This window comes from Canis lupus, chromosome 2 (assembly GCF_048164855.1).
Source record: "Canis lupus baileyi chromosome 2, mCanLup2.hap1, whole genome shotgun sequence".
Classification (NCBI taxonomy): domain Eukaryota; kingdom Metazoa; phylum Chordata; class Mammalia; order Carnivora; family Canidae; genus Canis; species Canis lupus.
The window spans coordinates 90,373,850-90,396,147 of record NC_132839.1 but is presented as its reverse complement, the minus strand read 5'-3'; the positions used below and the strand labels follow the sequence as shown (position 1 = coordinate 90,396,147).

The 22,298-nt window shown below is 42.4% G+C and overlaps 1 protein-coding gene across 5 annotated transcripts in view; it reads right to left on the bottom strand.

Moving 5' to 3' along the window:
- Positions 1–22,298, bottom strand: part of KCNIP4 (potassium voltage-gated channel interacting protein 4) — a 1,119,488-nt gene that overhangs the window by 22,296 nt on the left and 1,074,894 nt on the right. For all 5 annotated transcript variants that reach the window (XM_072809173.1, XM_072809140.1, XM_072809166.1 and 2 more), the window contains 2 exons: positions 10,114–10,183; positions 2,667–2,737 (listed from right to left, as the gene is read on the bottom strand). In XM_072809173.1, the coding sequence (XP_072665274.1) occupies positions 2,667–2,737; positions 10,114–10,183 (141 nt within the window). The remainder of the gene's footprint in view (positions 1–2,666; positions 2,738–10,113; positions 10,184–22,298) is intronic.

Below are 22,298 nucleotides of genomic sequence, written 5' to 3'. Positions count from 1 at the left end.
GATCATACAACATGACCAAGTAATCTTTATCCCTTGGATGGAAAGATGGTTCAGCATATAGAAATCAGTTAATGGGGGCAGCCTGGGTGACTCAGTGGTTTAGCGCTGCCTTCGGCCCAGGGTGTGATCCTGGAGTCCCGGGATCGAGTCCCACGTTCGGGCTCCCTGCATGGAGCCTGCTTCTCCCTCTGCCTGTGTCTCTGCCTCTCTCTCTCTCTCTCTCTCCCTGTCTGTCTCTGTCTCTCATGAATAAATAAATAAAATCTTTAAAAAAACCAGTTAATATGATATACCACATTAACAGAATAAAGAGGAAAAATCTCGTGAGCATCATCACAATAGATACAGAAAAATCATTTGACAAAGTTGAACATTCTTTCATGATAAAAACTCTCAACAAACTAAGAATAGAAGGAAAGTATCTCCACATAACGGAGACCATATATGACTAGCCCAGCACTAACAATATGGTCAATGATGAAAAACTGAAAGCTTCCCCTGGAGATCAGGAGCAAGGCAAGAGGGGATGCCCAATATTGTCACTTCTATTCAACAGAGTACTGAAAGTCCTAGCTAGAGAAATTAGGCCAGAAAAAGAAATCAGAGAATGTGGTATTATATATAGAAAATCCTAACAATCACACCAAAAAACTGCTACAACTAATAGACAAATTCATTAAAGTTACAAGATTCAAACTCACATACAAAAATTATTCACCAACAATGAACTGAGAAGAAAATTAGGAAAACAATCCTATTAACAATAGCACCAAAAAGAATAGAATTTAAAAAAAAAAAACTTAGGACATACTAAGGAGGTGAAAAACTTGTATATTAAAAACTGTGAAACATTGAAAACTTAAAGAAGACACAAACAAATAGAAAGTTCCAGGAGTTGGAAGGCTTAATATTGTTAAAATAGTCATACTACTCCAAATTATCTGCAGATTCAGTGCAACTCTATTAAAATCCCAAGTGGTATTTTTTTACAGAAATAGAAAAAAAAATTCCTATGAAACCACAAAAAACCACAAATATCCAAATCAATACTTGAGAAAGAACAGGGCTAGAGATGTCACAATTCCTGATTTCACAGTATATCATAAAGTTATAACATCAAAACAGTGTGGTACTGGCATAGAGACAGACATATAGAGCAAATGCACAAAATAGGAAGCTCAGAAGCATATTTGCGTCTATATGGTCAACTGATCTTTGATAAGGGTGTCAAGAATATACAATGGGGAAAGGGAAGGATAGTCTCTTCAACAAATGGTTGGATACCCACACCCAAAAGAATGAAATTCCATCCTCACCTTGCCCCATACACAATTATCAATTCAAAATGGATTAAAGACTTAAGCATAAGACCTGAAACCATAAAACTCATAGAAGTAAACGCAGGGGAAAGACTTCATGATATTGGTGTTGGCAATGATTTCATGAATGTGCCTCAAAAGCACAGGCAATAAAAAGTAAGTGAACACGTGTAATGACATCAAGCTATAAAGCTTCTGAACAGCAAAGGAAACAACCAATGGAGTGAAAAAGCAACCTGTAGAAGGGTGGGGAAATATTTGGGAGCCATTTATCTGATAAAGGGTTATCTCCAAAATATATAAGAAATTCCTTCATCTCAATAGTAAACATCGAACAACCTAATTAAAAAATGGGCCGAGGACTTGAACATACATTCTGAATATACACAAATGGCCACCAGGTATATAGAAAAATGCTCAGCATCACCAATTATCAGGGAAATAAAATAAAAACCACAGTAAGATGTCACCTCACACCCATCAGGATAGCTATTACATATGAAAGGTATGAAGGGTTGAGGATGTAAGTAAATTGGAACGCTTGCACACCGTTGGTGGGAAAGCATACCTGTGCAAGCCACTATCTGGAAAACAGTATGGAGGTTCCTCAAAAAATTACAAAAAAAAGATCACAAAAATACCACGTGATCCAGTAATTCCACTTCTGGATATTTATCAGAAAGTATTAAAAATCAAGATCTCGAAGAGATATTAGACTCCTATAGTCATTGCAGTCCTGTTCACAACAGCTAAGATGTGGAAATAGCATAAATGCCCATAGATGAATGACTGGCTAAAGAAAATGTGGTTTATTCATTCAATGGAACCTCTATTTATCCTTAAAAAAGAAAATAATCTGCCATATGCAGCAACATGGATGAACCTGAGGACACCCTGAGCCACCACAGAGAGGTAAATACTGAGAGATTCTATTGACATGAAATACCTAAAATAGTCAAACTCAAAAAAAAAAAAATAGTCAAACTCCTAGAATCAAGGAGTATTTGGAACGGTGGTGCCCAGGGGCTGGGGCCGAGGGAAGTGGGCAGTGACTAATGGCCATGGAGTTTCAGTTGAGCAAGATGGATAAGCTCTAAAGATGTGCTGCTCCAACGCTGCGTTGTTATTATAATATACACTTAAGGTTTTGTTAAAAGGGTAGATCTCATGCTCAGTGTTCTACAATCATAGCAACAACAACAATAATACAGAGCGTAAGTCTCAAAAGGCAAAAAAAAAAAAAAAGTCATTAAACCACCAAACGCAGATTTTCCCTGTAAATAGACCATAAATCTCTTCCAGCGCATCTAAAGTCAAATCACACATTAAAAAAAGTCTAAGACTCACCTCGAAACTCACAGCTCCATTGTGGTCCGTATCAAAGGCATTGAACAGAAAATGCGCGTATGTTGTAGAGTCTGAAATGTTGAAAAGGGAGTATCAGTAAGGCCGCATGTCAACCCCCTATCAGGACTGGCGCAGCTCGCCCGGGCCTCCTCCTGTTTAGGACAATTTACCCCAGCTCCCCTACTTTTTTTTTTTTTTTCCAGCTCCCCTACTTGTGTTTTTTTCCTGAGGCCGCTGATGATAGCTGGTCTCTGCGAGGCTGTGGCCCGAGAGGCCTGGGGGGTGTTCCTGGCACCCAGAGGAGCAATGGTTCTGGGGTGGGGGGGAGTGAGGATGCAGCGGGACACATCTGGAAATTGTTTAGCGCTTGGCAGCGGCTCTCTCTACAAGTAAGATAATAAAAATACTAAGAGCAAGGGGCACCTGGGAGCCTCAGTCACCTGGGCATCCAACTCTTGCGATCTGCAGGCTGGTGGTCTCAGGGACACGGGGTCGAGCACCCCCGCGTGCTCCAGGCAAGGCGGGGAGTCTGCTTGAGGTTCTCTCTGTCTCCCTCCCCCTCTGCCCCTTCCTGCTCGCTCTCTCTCTCTCAAACTGATTAATGAAAAATAATACTAATAGGGAGACTTACATGAATTGATGTATTTAGTGTTTTAGTGTTGTTATTATGAATTTGTTCATCACTTTTACAACTCAGATAAAAATAGGGACTCAGAGAGGTTAAGAAACTTGCCCAAAGTCAAGTAGTCAATAAGGACTAAAAAAAAAAAAAAAAAAGGACTAAAGTAGGAAAGTAGGACGTGACTGAGTCTTTCTGACCCGGAAACCAAGTGGCCCATGGCTAGGGACGTGGCCCAATGAGCGGGGACCGGAGTGCCTGGGAGGTTTCTGTGGCCAGGGTGTGTGTGGGGGGTTCTGAGGGCCCCTGAGCCTTGGCTTGGGCCCGGGCTCTGGGTCACGGTGGGCAGCTGGGGACCGGCTGGTGCCCAGCACCTCCCAGGGCCACCCCGTAGGCCCCACTGCTCTGAAAGCCAACGCTTCCACTTAGCTCGCTTCTCCCGGGTGGGTTTCCCCGTTTTCCCTCTTCCACTTTCCTCCATTGTCTCCCTTAATCTCTGAGCTTTCTGCTTTTTAATGTATATATATAAATATATCTTACTGTTTTCTTTTCCTAGTGCAGCTTTCATTTTTCAGCGCTTCCGTGCTTGACCGTGATCAGATTTACTTGATTCTTTCAAATGTTTCATCTCATGGTTTTAGCTTTTTACCTTAACCTTTTTTTATATTAGAAAGAAAAAATTGTAACCTTTTAGCTCATTGGTTCCGGCCTTTTATCTTCTGTTTAAAATCTCATCTATTTCTATTTTATGACTTTTAACCTTTATTTTTACTGGGATCGAACAAAGCTTCTATTCACCTTTTACTTTATAAATTGCTTTTGTAAAGGCTGTCAAGAAACTAAGTCATGGTAGCAGGAGGAGAGGATCTCCCTTCCCGAATAAGGGAGGTCGGGGGTCATAGAAACTTCTCTCCCAGCTCGCAGGCACCCATGGTCCTCTCGTGGGTGGTTTTTCCTGAATGCTTCACCCCGGTGGTAAATGCTAGTGAAGGCCAGATATTTCACAAGGTAGACTGAATACTCAGTTTCTCAAAAACGACGGTGACACTTTGCTTTACCTTTAAATACAATATATGAAACCACTTATGTTTACACGTATGAATTACTAACACTGTTTTCTATGAACTAAACAGGGACCACATTTGAACCTAAATAATATGTCCCATTCTTGTACCTAGAGTGAACATCCACAGGGTATTGATGAGTTGCAGAAAGAAATCCTTTTGAATATGGGTTATCACCGGGGATTTGGTTATGATCAATTTAGGGCCATTGTTAGGAAGTTCCATTATAGAGTCATTAAGAATTGGCAGCCTGTTTTTATTCACAAAGTTGTCTTGCTCTCACCAGTACTTTTACACAGACTTCTTGAACTATTTAGTGCCCTGTGGTGATAGGAGTTGACAGATGGTATGTTAAACTTACTTTCGAGGGAGAAAAAAAACAGATTTTGCATGTTTTCTAATGAGCTTCATTAAGCAGGTCTCTTGGTATCCTATTTAGGGTAAATGCCTTTACCTTAGCAAGCAGGACACAACATGAATAATGGCTCAGAACAAACAATGGTGGCAATTTTCTTTTTAAATCAGAAAAAAAAAGCTAACACGAACATACAATAATTAGCCTTCTTCTTAAATGGGGTCGCTCTAGCTTTAAAGCTTGACAAACACTCTCAAGGTTTGCCTGATGTGGTATAGAGGACTCTTTGTTCCAATAAATGTGCTTTGGCAATTCCCCTGGAAGTTAAACCAGTTTTCCAGCCCAGATTCTCTGTGAGGACAGCAGTTGTTACTCGTGTAGTGAAGTCGGACTGCCTGGGTTTGAATTTCGGCTCTACCGAGTACTGACTGCATGGCTTTGGGAAAGTTGTTTGACCTCTCTGGGACTGAGTCTCACCATTTACAAAATATCAGCACCAGTATGTATTTCGTAGGGTCATCCTAGAAAGATTAAATGAGATACTAATATGCAAAGTGCTTAGAACAGTCCTAACAGCACATATTAAATGTTCAATAAATATGATCTGTTATAATTATTGGTCAACAGACAACCGCCTTAAAGAAATGTGAGTATATTTTTTACTGATAGAATACATTTCCACCCGAAAAAAAATCCCGTTTTTTTTTTTTTTTTAAATGAAATCTCTATCGTGTGTCTAGGTGACTGGGGTTCTAATTTGATGCCACGTCCTGCTCTATAAAGACCAGCAGAATTATGTCATGAGGGGCATTGTGGCTTCTGCTGCAGTTTGGATTTTTCCTGACAGGCATCTGGAGACTGAACATTTCGAAAGAAGGGGAGTGATGTTCCGAGCTTTGACTGGGTGAGAGGGAGTAGCTGGCCAGGCACAGAGTGAGATACAGGAAGAAGGGGGGAAACTGCCCACCACGTCATCTACGGTCAGGTTTCATCTGTTTTTCTCTTTAGATAATAAATATTTTCTAAGACAGTGAATAACTGGCATCCTGGATTCTAGATTTCAGTACAGTTTGGAGGTCAATAGGTATAACATTGATCTCTCATCTCTCTCTTCTTTGACCACGTTTCCTCACACAGAGCAAAAACAGTTCCCAAGCTTGATAGGCTGAGATTGCCTCAGTTTCTTACAATCTTACTTGTGAAGTAGAAAATGAAATGTGGAAGTTTTATAGTTGGGGGACAACAGTTATGGATGCTTAGGATAGGAAGGGCTGCTGGACACCATTTAGTTGTTTATCGACATCTACTGAAGTGTAAAACAGTTGCAGGAACCTTGGGTGACTGAGCAAAGATTACCGAGTGGTTAACGAGGGAGTGGGTAATGAAATCAAGACATTCCAACACCAACTCCTAGAAAAGACGCGTAGACTTGAAAGAAAACTGAGGACTCCTTTGTTCCACGTTTTATAGATGTTATAAGCATATTGCTCCACAATTTACACTGGAACAACCTGATGCCCACAGAAATACACCATTTGGGTCACACGCCTAGGTGGTGACATAGTCTATCAACAAACCCAGGACTCAACCTAGTCCGGTGACTTTAACCCAATTTTTTCCAGACCACATCGATAATGCCAAGCCCCTTGATTGCAAAAGCCATCAATACACATAAATTTCAGAGAATCGGAACAAATACACTTGATTATCATGTTCTAGGTCTGTGGACTGAAATCAATCTGATTGATTTTGTCTTCCTACCGCAAATCCCTGCTCCTCCTTGAATTTAAGCACAGGGTACCGAATTAATGGATTAGAATATACAATTCAAGGCCCTGTTGCTATGGTAAGGCAGGTTCATATACAAGAATAATAGTTTCTGTTTGATGAAAATCCTTAGAAATATTGTCCTAGGATATCCAGTGGGCGGTGTTATTAAAAAAAAAATCTTTCTGCCCTTGACCCCATCCAAGTGCCTCACGTGCCTTGCACGCGGTGACGGCTCAGTAAATGTTTGTTGATGTAGAGCCTTCTGACTGGAGCTCATTCATCTGTTCCTTCCAGAGCTAGCAGGTGCCTGGTGTGGGCAAAGTAAGCGCCAAATCCCTTCAGCATGAGGGCGAGGAGGCCGGGCAACTGCAATTGTCACAAGCTTTTAGAACGCTCAGTGAACGAAGAGTTTCTGCACTGAAGCTCCCACTGCACGTGGGGGTGAACGGGTATCGCCGTAACAACACCAGAAAGAGCACCAACCAGCCGTTCATGTCCTCCCAGCTTGTTTTCTAGGAGCATGCTTCCTCCCCCACGAACAAGAGGCTTCTGCTCACGGCAGTGGTGCTGACATCCAGAACGCCAAGCGAGTAGTGCTTGGTAGGCCACCTGGCTAGGCAGTAGAGAGAACCAAGAGCCTGACACCATATAAATTACGGGAGGTTCTGTAGATAAGACAAAGTATTTTCCTAGAGGAAATGCTGAGACGTGGTGATTTATGGATCCATCATTGTTAGTGCTCATAATGAGAAACCTGTTGCTTTCAGGTCTAAATAAATGGCTCCGTAGAAGCACGAGGATGGCCATGACATGAATTTGCCTCTCATCGGAAAGCACGATCCTCCTTAGGACATTTCCTCTTTCCTAGCAGTACAGCAAGATACAATTTGCATGTGTGATATTATTATTTTTTTAATTGCGAGTCATTATTCTTTAAAACATGTCATTTCCTTCAGTAATGCCTGGTGCTTTTAGATTTATCCATTCAATTAACATGTACAATCAAAGAATTTTTAAGAAAGCAGAAGTTATTTTTTTTTCCCCTCAAATCCCTTTGGATTTTGCAACAAGAATCCTTTGCGAAGGATTGTGCTTAAGTAGATGTTCTCTAATGCCAAAACATTATTTTTCAAATAAGATAAATTTTTAATGTGGAGCTGTATTCAGTTTGTGGCATGCAATAACTTCCACTTGAGATAATAAAAAAATAACTTAAAGACTTCCATTTGTGCTAGGTGCTTTGATTTTACTGTTTATGCTGACAGACACTTAGATATAATGTGAACATGATTTTTCTTCAAAAATACCATGTTTATTGTTTTTTAAGAATTTAGAAATGTATGAGTTAATCAAATGATATTCCAAATTCTCTATTAATACAGATAGTGGACCCATTGCAATCTGGGCATCAGGCCCTATGGCCAATAGCTGTCCATGGGCTGTTCGTAATGGGATGGGATGGAGAGGGGGGATTGCCACCCATGAGATATCCAAATTCATGTAATAACGAGTCACCTTGCGTTTTCTCAGACTTCTAATTTAATTATTTTTAAAGAATTTAATTCTTTTAGAATAATTCTTTTTGATTGAATTATTTTTAAAGGTCATCTCAAATGAAAAGTGCCTATTTTGACAATTCATGGACGGTATTGTCTTTAACCCACTGAGGCATCTAAAACCAAATGGACTGAAAAACATAAGAGGACCTAATTTTTGCCTGGAACTAATATTTAAATGTTGTGTACTTTCAGAATGCCTTTTGCAGATCTTATCCCATGGCACCGCCCCAGCCACCACACGAAGTACGTGTCACTCATTCACTCCCACTTTCGCCCATTTAATATGGTACTATGGAGCCTGACGACGCATCCATTGGTCACTGTTTCACCACCTGTGCCAACAGCAAGGAACAACACACAAAAGCCTTTGGTCCCTGGGAGAAGACGTTCTAGTGAGGGAAAGAGACAAGGAATAACAACAAAAACGGGCCAAGCGTGTATTACTGGGTGCTCTTGTGTGCTGAAGACAAAGAGAAGGCTGGCAGGGAGAGAGTGTAAGGGGTTGTGGTGTAATGGGGGGTGGCCAGGGAAAGCCTTGCCTGAAAGTGGCATCAGAAAACAAGGGAGGGTGGTGGGCTGTTGAGATGGATACTTGGGAGAGAAAAATCCCAGGCGGAGGGAATAACAGGTTCAAAGGCCCTGAAGCAACAGCCCGATTGGTGGGCCTGAGGAATGGCAAGGAGGTGGATGTGGCTGGAACACAGTGAGCAAGTGGGGGAGGGAGGACGAGACAGAGAGGGAACAGGCCACCGGGGATCACAGCGTACAGGCCACTCTTCAGCTGTGGCTTAGACTCTGACCGGATGGGAGGTTCTGGGAGGGCAGTGCCTGGAGCTGGCCCACGGCCCACACCCAACAGGGTGACTCTGGCTCCTGCTGAGAAGAAACCCCACTGGGGAAGCCTGGGGGAGGGGGGTCCGGAATCAGAGACCTGTTTGAAACACTGGGGTTACTTGGGTGTGAGATGACGGGGCTCCCTTAAGTGGGAAGCAATCAAAGCTGATGACAAGGAAACAGCGAGCTTCTCTGCATCTTGGGTTCCACATTTATTACAAAAGGACGGTCCGGGGCTAGGACACTGGGAGGCGAGGGGTCATGCGTGCCAGGGCCGGGCACATATCCGATGGCTCGTGGATGGCCGCTGCTTCAGCTCAGGTGAGTTCACCTGGGTAGCGTCCTCTCTATGTCCGCCCCGTCCTCGCGCTGGCCCCGTTGTGCTTGCACCGTGCTCTCGTGACGCTAGGATTTAGACTCCCATCTCCACACTTAGCGTTTTATTTCGACATCGCCCATCTGTGACACTAAACTAGAACATTCTTTTGGGCAGGTACCGCATCTTATTCCTCTTATACGTTCGGCACCTGACACATAGCTGGGCACACGGTAGACTGGGCTGGGCTTCCCGTTGAGCGGCTGAAAGAGAACCTACAAGGTTCGAATACATCTCCCCGCTCATCTCTAACAGGTATGTGTTATCACTAGGCTTTTGTTGTTTCCTTTGCAATCAGATTAATGTTTAGAGTGGAATGAACTTTCTCAGGTGTGGGAGGGGGGTGATAGATAGCAAGGGGTCCTAGAAAGAGGGAAAGAACACCGGGTGAGGCTCCAGAAAAATCTAGGTTCCAAGCCATATCTGCCACTTAGCGGATGCCTGACCCAGAGCAAACCATTTCACTTCTCTAAAGCCCAGATTTTGCATCTGAAAATTGACGATAATTATATTTCTCCTAATTTGAGAATGGGGAGAATCAAATGATACCCACAGTGCATGCTAACGAGATTTGCGGCATATCCGGGATGGAGCCATCATCGTCCAAAGGGGCTGTGCTGTTTGAGAGCCGCAGTAGGAGACACAGAGTAATACAGCCTCTTATATTCACCTGAAGGAGAAATCCTGGCTATTTGACGATTTGTAAGTAGCTCACTTTTACGGTATGTTGGAAATCATATGCACTCGCATGCTGTGTATTAATTCTTTTTACATAGCGATTAAAAATGCCATAAAAGATTAAACCCAAAGTCAAGATTGCAAGCATAATTCTAACGGAGAGCACGGCCACAAGTCCGCACTTGCACTTACCTCCCTGCGGAAAGAACTGCGAGTAAATCTCTTTGAAGGTTTCTTCATTAACCACACCGCTGGGACACTCCTAAAGAAAGTGGGGAGAGGAGCAATATGAGCAAAGTGTTCACAGACTGATTTTTTTGCGCACTTTGAGACAGAACTGTCTGCTGCACAAAGCTGCACCAACAAAAGTTAACCATCCATCCATTTTTTTTTTTTTTCAAAGAGAATGAAATCACACAATAAACTCCGTGCCGGTTCTTGCGGAATGGGAACAAAAATTACAGATGTAAAAATCTTTGCATAGTATAAATATCACAGCTGGCCTGACACACTGGAAAACACACCGTGCTGCTTTTCAGAACACCTATGTTTATTATCAACGGAGTGAGAGGAAATGCCATTGTTCCTCTTACAGCAACGGTATTGCAAGATGCTTGTATGGCCGCATCTTGGGGCTAGGTTCCTCTGGCAATTTGCTGGACCCACAGTATCTTCAGTTCAGTGAGAAAGTGGTGTGATCCCGTTGGGAGTGGCCCAAGCAGGAACAGTTACCGATTCCTGTTAACAGGTTGTTCAGGAGCACATAATGGCATGGTTTGTAACACATGACCTTGAGTGCGATAGGACCTCAAGATTTTTTTAACTTCTGGAGAGGAGAGTCTGAAAAGAAAAGAGGCCTGGATGTAAAGAATTCCCATTTTTGTTCCGTGGGTGGAGTTTTTTTTTTTTTTTTTAAGACTGATGCGTCTTGACTTTGGGAACCCCACTAATGTCTCCGGACCTGGTGGGACCGGAGAATGGGTCCACCTTATTTAAAACATGTATCCTGCAATGGGGTGTTCTCTCATCCTCTTATATGTCTTCTAAGAGTATGGTTATTTAAAAATGAGAGTTTCATGCTCGGGAATACTGTACTTCCTTCTGAGTGCCTCAAATAATTTCCTTAGCTCCTCCATATAGGTCTGATGCAACTCCTCAACCTGTTCCGGGCTTGGATGTGGAGTCCGATGAACAGGGATTGGGCGGCCAACCACGGTGTGGATAGGTTTCCTATAGGGCATCAGACCAAAATTGTATTGAAAAATCCCTCTGGCATGGAACAGAGGCAAAGCAAACCCCATGATCTTCTGTAGCTTCTCCCAGAGTCCCAGAGTGGATTGGACATTGTCTATAAAAGGAACTGAAATCTAAAATGTTAGAAGACGTCTGTCTTGGTGGTGAAAAAGGGGACTAAGTAAGAGAATCTTGGGCAAAGATGAGAGCTGAACTTCCTCCACTCTGGGTTAGAGTCTGAGGGGTAGAGACTCCTGGAGCAGGGGAGACTGACTACTGGGCAGTAATCTGACAGCAAGTCACATGTGCGACGCGGATTGTATGTCGAATGTAGGGAGGCGACAAGCTCTGTCCAGTCTTTGGGTGGCTCCTCACGAACTAACAGTCCCGTCGTACCTGAGCTCCCGGCTTTAGTTGTCACGATGCTCCACGCTGCCTGGCTCTGCCCAGGATTCACCAGGGAGCGTCAGGGGTGCGCAAACTTCCTTGCCTTTAGACACAGAATATTTGTGCACTTTAAATTCGACACTGCTCCTGGGAGCTTAAAAAATCATCTGACGGGGTGTTAAACCTTCTCTTAACCCTTAAAATCATTGCCCCCTCATGAATAAACTGGATTTATTACCTTGATCTTTCTTTATTCCAATGAGGCAGTTACTCGCAACTGTAATGTGCCTTACATGAGAAGTTTTCTATTTTCTCACTCATTGGTTTGAAAGGTAGGGCCTTTGATATATGAACACAATTTGAAATAATGGCTTCAGTGTGCACTTGTGTTTACAGAGCTTGTCAGTGTATATTTCTCCCACTTGATCATTATAATTGACCTGTGACTGAGGTGTCTACATTCACTGAGGCAGAACAGGAGGTTCTGCGGTCACGTTCTAGCCAGTGGGGCAGCTGGAATGTGCGCTTGAGACTTTCCAGATCACCACAAGGGTTGGGATTAGATGACCCTTGTAAAAATAAGGACCCCAAGGACCTACGAGGATTGGAGCAAAGGAAAGGCAATCAAAAACAAATGAGAAGAAAAGCAAGCAAGCAAGCAAACTATTATAGTTAATTTTATATGTCAACTTGTCTGGGCCACGATGCCCAAGTATTTGGTCAACCATTGTTCTGGATGTTTCTATGAGGGAATTTTCGATGAAAGTCACATTTGAACCAATAAAATTTGAGTCAAGTTGATTGTCTGCCATAATTTGGGCAGGCCTCATCTAATCGGTTGAAGATCTAAGTAGAAGAAAGGCTAATCTTGCCTGAGCAAAAGGGAATCCCTCAGCATACTGCCTTCTGACCTGATCTGCAACTTTGGTTTTTCTTGGTTCTATGGCAGTGGTCTTTGGACTCAAATGACAACTTTTTCATGAGTCTTTAGCTTGTCTGTCTCTGCAAACTGGCTTAACCCTCCACAGTCATGTAAGCCAATCATTTAAAATAAATCTCTTTTTGTATATAGACACATCTCTTGGTTCAGTTTCTCTAGAGAATCCTAAGCTGTAACTGAATAGTCACCAGCTCTGACCTCAAAAGGAAAACAAAGATGGCATGACTAGCTAGTCACTCAAAAGTTTCAACTATAAAAAATAAAAAAAATAAAAAAAAAAAGTTTCAACTAAATGACTCTTAGTTGGCAGCAACAGAACCAATTTTAGAAGCAAATAAGCACGTTGTGATTGGGTCCCCTGACACGTGGAAATTGTGACTTATTGGCTATTAAACTCTGAGACATCTGCTTGGGATAGCAAGGAGAGAGCGAGCAGATGACTCTGCCATTCAGTGTGAAAGGTCAAGCTGGAAGCCTACCTGGGAGGTAAAATGACTCTTGTAAGAGGTGAAGATGGGGAGCAAAGGGACATCTGCCTGCAGGAGACTTGTCGGCTGTCTTTGATCTCCGGATGTGCTTGATAGATACATCTTATAACGTGAAATGAAACTTATAAATTGATTGTCTCGGATGTGTTTGTTTTATAGAAGTTCAGTCACACGTCTGTGTCAGGCCAAACCCTCTCTGCCATCTGAAAGCTCCTGGCCCAGTTTTAGGGTGGTCAGACCTACCAGGTGAATTGGTCCTTATCCATCTTGCATTCATTACATTAATTCGCATCTTTGACCAATGCATATTGTATGGCTATTATTCTAGAACTTTTCAAGAAAGTGGGGCAGCAGCAATAAACACATCATAGGTCTTGCCCTCATGGAGCCTACATCCAAATAGAAGAAAGAGATAAAAATAAATCCCGAGAGTGGCGATCTTTTGTTTATTCTAAAGGGTTCTTATGGAAAAGCAAGGCATCCTACTACCTTCAGGTGAGAAAAAAATTAACCAAACTCTACAGGACTCTAGTGATGAATGAAATGGTTCAAATGATCTGGTATCTAACTTTTACCACCCCTTTTGTGGAATGGCTTCTGCACAGAGGTAGTATCTCCACCCTTCCATCAAGAATAAATGTATCAGGCTGTGTATACAGCTAAGTGTACACCATCAACCCTGTAGCTATGTTAGTTACGTTAACTTGCTGCAGCGCCAGTAGCAAGCAGGTCCCCGAGTATATAATAAGTTTATTTTTTATTTTTTTATTATTTTTTTTATATAATAAGTTTAAAGGAACGTAATATGTATTTCTTGCTCATCTAACCATCAAACTTGATGGTTCTTCCCAGAGTCCGTACGGGACAGAGGCTAGTGATAGTTTGGCCATCATAGTGTGGTTTCTGAAGTCTCTGTGATGGTCTCATGGGAAGGAGAAAAGGACCACTGAAGAGTGTCCGTGGGAGGTGTTTACGGGCCAGATCCTGATGTGCAAAGTGCTACATGTCATTTCCACTCTTGTTTTGTTGGTTAGAAATCATGTTTTTAAATTTTTATTTATTTATTTTTGTAAATTTATTTTTATTGGTGTTCAATTTGCCAACATATAGAATAACACCCAGTGCTCATCCCGTCAAGTGCCCCCCTCAGTGCCCGTCACCCAGTCACCCCCAGCCCCCACCCACCTCCCCTTCCACCACCCCTAGTTCGTTTCCCAGGGTTAGGAGTCTTCCATGTTCTGTCTCCCTTTCTGATATTTCCCACTCGTTTTCTCTCCTTTCCCCTTTATCCCCTTTCACTATTTTTTATATTCCCCAAATGAATGAGACCATATAATGTTTGTCCTTCTCTGATTGACTTATTTCACTCAGCATCATACCCTCCAGTTCCATCCACGTCGAAGCAAATGGTGGGTATTTGTCGTTTCTAATGGCTGAGGAATATCCCACTGTATACATAGACCACAGCTTCTCTGTCCATCATCTTTCGATGGACACCGAGGCTCCCTCCACAGTTTAGCTATTGTGGACATCGCTGCTAGAAACATCAGGGTGCAGGTGTCCCGGTGTTTCATTGCATCTGTATCTTTGGACTGTTGGTGGGAATGTGAACTGGTGCAGCCACTCTGGTTAGAAATCATTTAATGGGGAATCCCTGGGTGGCTCAGCGGTTCAGCACCTGCCTTTGGCCCAGGGCTTGATCCTGGAGGCCCGGGATCGAGTCCCGAGTCGGGCTCCTGGCATGGAGCCTGCTTCTCCCTCTGTCTGTGTCTCTCTCTCTCTCTATCATGAATAAATAAATAATATCTTTAAAAAAAAGAAGAAATAATTTAATGCGTCCACCCCAAAAAGCGAGAGGAACCTTGTGTGCTCAAGAAGAAGACAAGATCATGGATTTGGTAAATGGTTAGCATTGTCTGGCTCAGGCTGATCTGAAAGTCTCCAAGTGTCTGGGCTCTGAAATCATTCTTCACTGATGCTTTACCATGACCATCATCGAATCACTTAAGTATCAATTTTCCTGGTGTCATTTTAAAAGGATGATATTTTAAAATAAACACATTTAGCAAGTTCTCTGCATCTCAGTATGGATTTGTTCATTAGGCTGTCTTCACTCTAAGGGGAAGGATCCAAGAAGTAGTAGAAGTCTTAGGTTTAGGGAAAGTGAGGAAAGGCTCATTCATCTGCTTGGAGAAGTCATTGCAACCCTCCGTAAGCCCCATGGCTTCCATATTATATTTTCTAATGACCTTTTGTCTGATGATTAAATAGTGATTATTCTGTGAAAATATGCTGTCTACAGAAAAGGATAAAGAAGGGGTACCCGGGGGGCTCAGCCAGCTAAGTGTCTGCCTTCAGGTCATCATCCCAGGGTCCTGGGATCCAGCCCCACGTCAGGCTCTCTGCTCAGCGGGGAGTCTGCTTCCCCCTCTGCCTCTGCCCCTACTCACCACCGCCAGGCTGGTGCCCGCGCGCTCTCTCTCAAATAAATAAATAAAATCTTAAAAAAAGAGAAAAGTATAAGGAAATAAAAACTGCCCATAGTTATACTACTGTAAAGCTATCTCAGTAATTTATCTAGGCATATTAATTAATATACAATTGGATTACATTTTATGAATTTTAAAGTTAGGATATAGATAAAATTGAGGTAATACAACACTTTCGCATCTTACTATTCTGAGGCATCTTATAATTTTTTTCACTTAACAAAACATCCTGAACATTTTTCGTGTCATTATTTTTCATGGTTGTCCAAGTATGTGCCCACTAAATTTATCATATTGTTGGATATTGAGAGGATTTCAGCACTGGAGGACTACGTGGGGAGAATGCAGTATTCCGCAGTCTAGCACACACATCTGATCGCACCTATGCTTCCTTCTTTCTGACTAATCCAGAAGGAGAATCACAGGCCAAACGGTTGAAGCGGTTGCAAGCTTCCTCACACACACAGCTGCGTTGCTTTCCAAAAGGGCTGCACCGGCCTGTGCCTCTGCCACCGGATTTTAAGAAAGCGTCACGTCTCGGTGGGCTGCCGGCCAGGATCACACGGGGCTTCGACACGCACCAAATCCCACGTACAAACAGCAATAATTTGCCTCCCTCGTGAATCCAATCATCATTCCGAAAATTGCCAGCGGACGTCCTGGCATTTGCACAGATCCCTCCAAGGGATACAGTGATGCGAGTGTTTTTGGTGCAGACGAGGATGCTTTGACAGCCACCTGCTGGACCCCTTGCCACCGTCGCAGCTGTTTACCGAGCACATATCCAAGGCCGCCTCACATACAGTGTTTCTGTTAACATTTTTCAGTAACCCCTGAACGGTGGTGATTATTTAGAGATTAGGAAAGTGAAGGTTGAGAAATTAAAACGAAGTACCTTGTTGGAATCCTACTTTTTCACAGGGCCATCCATTCGCTTGGTCTTTCAACAAGTACTTATTGAGTACCTTCTGTGCCACAGGGACTGTTCCAGGTATGAGTTTTAAAAATTCCAGTTTTGGGATCCCTGGCTGGCTCAGTGATTGAGCGTCCGCCTTCAGCCCAGGGCCTGATCCTGGAGTCCGGGGATCGAGTCCCACGTCGGGCTCCCTGCGTGGAGCCTGCTTCTCTCTCTGCCTGTGTCTCTGCCTCTCTCTCTATGCTTCTCATGAATAAATAAATAAAATCTTTTATTTATTTTTTAAATTTTTAAAAAAAATTTTAAAAAATAAAATAAACAAAAATTCCAGTTTTGCTCTTATGGAATTTAAATTTTAAAGTTCAGTGGACTATATGTTAGGCAAATTGAGTTTAAATAACATTAAAAAAACACATTAATAAGTGTTTTTAGGAATACAAGGGATAATTCACAGAAATTAAATAATACTTAGAAAAAAATTAAAAACCCAAATATTGTACACTAAAATAAATAAATAGGGACACCTGGGTGGCTCGGTGGCTCAGCATCTGCCTTTGGCTCAGGGTGTGACCCTCCGGGCCCCGGGATCGAGTCCCACATCAGGTTCCCTGCAAGGAGCTTGCTTGTCCCTCTGCCTGTGTCTCTGCCTCTGTGTGTCTCTCATGAACAAATAAATAAAATCTTTAAAAAATAAAATAAAATAAAATAAATAAATAAGTAAATAAGTAAGTAAGTAAATAAATAAATAAATAAATTCAGTGGACTCAAACTCCTACTTCCCTGACTTTTAATTGTGGTGTTGTCTTGTTTTCTGGATTACTATCTTTTTTTTTTTTTTTTTTTCTTTTTCCTATTAAGAGTGAAAAAGTGGTCTTCTGATGAGCCATCCGTGCAAACACTTCCTTTGGGCAGACCCACAGTGTTTGTTTCCTCCCACGGCCACCCATCATGGTTGTTTTGATTAGAGCCTCATTTGAAAGGAAGCCACTGGATCAAAACCGAGGACACTGATTACAAATGACACACACAAATACACCATATATAGTGAAATTGTCCTTAGTGAGATTTGTGGAAAATGTTGTTAGCTTCTGTGTTTTGTTTTGTTCTGTGTTTGAGAATGTTTTGCCTTTAGTCCAGCAAGGACCCGTGCACGTCTTCCTCCTCACCATGTAGGATCTACTCTAATTATGAATGGCTTGATGCCAAAGTGCTTTGGAAAAAGCTCCAGGTTTTAGGACGGGCTAAATGAACTACTTTGTCAAATGTCAAGGAGCTGGAGGTTCCTAGCACCCTGCCAGCTGCCACATTAATCTGGTAGGACCAGCAAGTTTCCTTTATTGCTTCTTAAACCCTTCACCATGATATTATCAGGATGCAATAAATGTAGAATGAGATTTTCTTAGCACATAACTGCCATACATTTGTCAGGTGGTGAAGACACTTGCCTTTTGGGGTCTTACAGATGCATTCCTGATGATCCTTTTCAGTTCTCTTACACAGTGTCCTGAGGCATGCGAGTGCCAAAATCCACTGTGAATCTATAATGAATATTTTGCTACTGCTAATATCAATACTAACGAAATAGTCATCTTCATGAGAATTAATACAGTGATGATGATGGTGATCATGAGAAAGACCGTGATGATAAGCAAATACATACGAGCACTTTCTATGTCCCAAGTACTGTGTTAAACGCCTTACATGGCCCATCTCCTGGGAATGGATAGAGGCTAGCATTACCTCCATTCTTCAGATGAGCAAACAGCCAGAGAGAGAAACTGACCGTTAGAAAGAGGCAGAGAGTCGTCTCTAGATCAGAATCAGGAAATTCGAATGTTTAAGCACCTTTAGAGAAAACCCAGTTCAATGGCTTCCTTTTAAAGGTGAGATTGAGGCGGGGGTTACAGGAGGTGCCCAGCCCCCCAGTGGGCTGTGGAGCCTTACCTTGTGACTGTGTTTCCTGAGGTCTACAATGATGTGCAGACTTCCGAAACCCCCTCATGTCTAAACAATAGCTGGCATGTTCTGCACGGCAGTATTTAGAATAATCTAATGAAATGCTCGTGCTTCTGGGCTCTGGACTTAAGTAGAACTGAATTGAACCCTTGCTCTGCCGCTCAAAGCCATATAGCTTCAGACAAATGGTTTAGTCTGAGTCTCATTGTTCTCCCTTGTAACGTGGGGATCACTGTTGACATCAGAGGGCTGCTATGAGAATCAATAAGCTACTGTATGTTACGTGATTATCTTAACCGCCCTCTTTGCATACCGTATTTGCTCATTAAATAGGAGTTGTTAGTACAGTAGTAATAATCTCAGGTTTGGTGAGCAGAACTTCATCACACAGAATCGCTGTGGCATCATTACAGCAATACCAGGGTTAAACGGCATCCATCAAAGCAGTTGAACCTAGTGTAGTGCAGCTCTGATATAATACAACGAGCCCATAAAGCAGATATGAGTTATGCTTCCTCCTCTAGCCCTCGAAATTGAATCAACTCTCTAATAGCATCAGAGCTTACCCTCAAAGGCAGGGGAATACTGTAACTGTAAATGGCAGATGAGAAGAATAACGGCTACCATGTTGGAAATAAAGGTTAGTAGAAACCCAGCAAACTTTTATTCATTAATTTAAAGGAAAGCTTTCCCTAGTAACGCTTATATGAGTACATTAGAAGTACCGCAGTCCAGGGGCACCCGGGTGCTTCATTTGGTTAAGAGTCTGACTCTTGGTTTTGTCTCGGCTCATGATCTCAGGGTCATGGAATCGAGCTCAGTGACAGGCTCTGAGCTCAGCAGGGAGTCTACTTGAGATTCTCTCCCTCTCCCTCAGCCCCTCCCTCCCCCGCTTGCATGCTCACCTTCTCTCTTTCTCTCTAAAGAAAAGAAATACAGAAGTCCTTGAGAAGTGGTGGGAAAGCATTTCAGAAAGAGATCCATGCACTTACAGGAAATTGGTAATGAAATTATTTTCCCAGGTGCATCCTGAGTCCTTATACGTTTATCTCACAAGAAAGCCTCTCAGTATTTCCTTGAAAGCTGTCAGAACTCTGGTGGAATGCTCTAGAAATGGTGATATGTAAATCAGATGTGTTTTCTCAGTGATATTTTCCACTCCACTGGTTGAAATCTCTTCCCATAAATCATCCTGCTCTGGTGTATATCATCTCCTCAGGTTCAGGACTATTATTGAACATTTAGAGATACTTCTTCAGGAATCCAAAAGGAAGAGGTATGGTACAAAAATGTCATGGGAAAAAAAACATTAAACTAAAAGGCCTTGTGAAATAAATAGTTCTGTGGTGATGCTTTTATGATGTTTACGGTAACACATTTTTAAAGCATCCATGTATTTCATCAACTCTTATGCCTACCCCAGTTGCTAAGGAGAGTATACATGGCAGTGGTTGTGAGGTGCTTATGCTGAAAATCCTGAGTTTCTACCAACAGAAATATCATGCCATCCATGTGTTGTCCCATGAATGTTCTTTCGGTTGTTGTCCCTCACAAAGGAAGTAGACTGACACCTCTTTGAGAAGTAGCACAAGCAGATCGTGCACAGAACGACCAAAAAGAACACAAAGGCTGGACACTGTGTACTCAGATCAGAGAAGAGAAAGAGGAAGACTCATATCATGACCCAATTAAGGTGACCATCCATTCATTCCTCTGGCAAGAAGAGGTCCAGGTAAGTTGGCACTTCTTAGAAGACGTTACCTCCTTAAGCAGTACAATCGTTAGTGACCATACTTACTGTGACTGTGTGCAAGTTCATAAGCAGAGCAAGCATCCTGGACAGTCAGAAGAATGAGGGGCAACAACTCATGAGATCCACCAAAAAAGGGACAGCTCAAGTGGACAAGGCAAAGGGAATAGGATTTCATGTGTGAAAGGTAGACTTCAGGGCTATTGATCAACAAGTTCTTCCTGCTTCTGAACACATGCAAAGATTGCATTTGAAGGGTCCCTAAGGGTTGGATGGGACCATATGGCAAATTCTGTCCAATGAATGGAAAGCAGAAGTGACACCATGACATGAGATTTAGAGTAAGAAATATTTGGTCTTTGTCCCTACTTCTGACATACAGCTGCTAAAATCATTGGGTTTTCCTAGGTTGGGTGAGATAAAAGTGTCTCTTGTTATGTTAATGAGGTGACTTTTGGACCCCAGCTGACAATGGGGCTGGTTGCTAGGGGAGCCAACCATATGATTAGAGGGTGAAAGGGTGAAAGCTTTCAGTCCCACACCTCTGACATCTGGGGAAGGTAGAAGGGCTGAAAGTTGGGTACAATCACCAACGGCCAATGATTTATCCAATCATGCCTCTGTAATGAAGCCTCCATAAAAACCCCAAAGGACAAAATTCAGAGAACTGGGGTGATAAACATATGGTGATTTGGGGAGAGTGGTGAGCTTGGAGGTGCCATGGAAACCCTGTGCCCTCTTCCCATACCTTGCCGTCTGGCTGTTCCTGAATTATACCCTTTTATGATAAACCGATAATCTAGTAAGTAAAAGGGTTTCCTGAGTGCTGTGAGCTGCTCTAGCAAATCAGACCCACAGAAGGGAAGGGATCATGGGAACCTCTGATTTACAACCAGTCCTTCAGAAGCACAGATAACAACGTGGGCTTACGACTGGCATCTGAAGAGGACAGCAGTCTTGTGGGACTGAGGCCCCACCCTTGGGATCTGATGTATCTGGGTACGTACACTGTCAGAGTTGAGTTGACTAGTAGGATACCTAGATGGTGTTGGAGAATTGCCTGCTAGCGTGGGGAACCTCCCGAAGGGGAATCCTGATCAGGTCGTGGTACTTCAGCATCGTCATCATCAGACACTTATTCATACCACTTTTGAGGGGCAGCAATTCATTGCCGCTGCCAGACAGGCCAGAGATCTCTTTTCTTTCTGGCATGGCATCATGTGCAAAACGGTGGCTGCTCCATTAACAGGGCTCCTCGAGGGACATCAGTAAGCAAGACACTCTCGAGTGTGAATGAGAAACACACCTTTTAACATTTGCAGCCATTGAGGTTCTGTTAACTAAATAATATTCTGACCGATACACCAGGACAGGACAGAAAAGACTTCTTTCCCTTTTCCATAATGGCTAAGTCGTAGTACTGGTTACGTGGTGAGGAGATATTTGAGATTCATCTGGGAACTTAACTGTATGTGTGGTACATGCATATATTTGTTTATTCTTAAGTGAATTTAATTATCAACTATGAAGTTTTTGAGTATGGATTCAACAGTTAATTGTTATTTTACAAAGTCATGATTTAAAACTACTTTCAAATTACCGCTAAGTACCCCACATGGACTCTGTCCAATTATTACAGTTAAGATTCTGGTGCCTGCTGTGCCCCCAAAATCAGATAAGAAATCTCCTTACAGAGGATGATTTAACAAGTGTTGCTGTTGTTTTGGTCTGGATATGTCTATGGATATACCATGACATTTGGGAAACATTGGCTATTTATTTTCTTAATTTTTAAGATGTGAGCATATCAAGCTGAGTTATAGTTTCATAGTCAAGACAACTTTTTATCCTTTGAAATTTTCTTTCAGATTTTCCATTAATTTGTTGACTGAATTGTTAAAACAAAACATCCCGCCACCTTACCTGTCTCCACAAGACAGATAGAGGGAACTCACTGATACAATAAAAATGAAGGATGGAGCATTTCATTTTCAGAGACTGCAGGTGGAAAGCGTGACTGTCTTTACATATTCCATCATGCTTAATACCTAATCCAATTGGGAAAAGACCAAAAAATTGGGGTTCTTTTAAATTCCACTCCTCACTTCCCTCCTTTGGAATGAGGTTGCTTTGAAAAGCCACTCTCTTAGTAGCATGACAATTTAAACACGCCTTGGCATTTCATAATTATAAGAGAATTTTGAAACTTTATTTATTT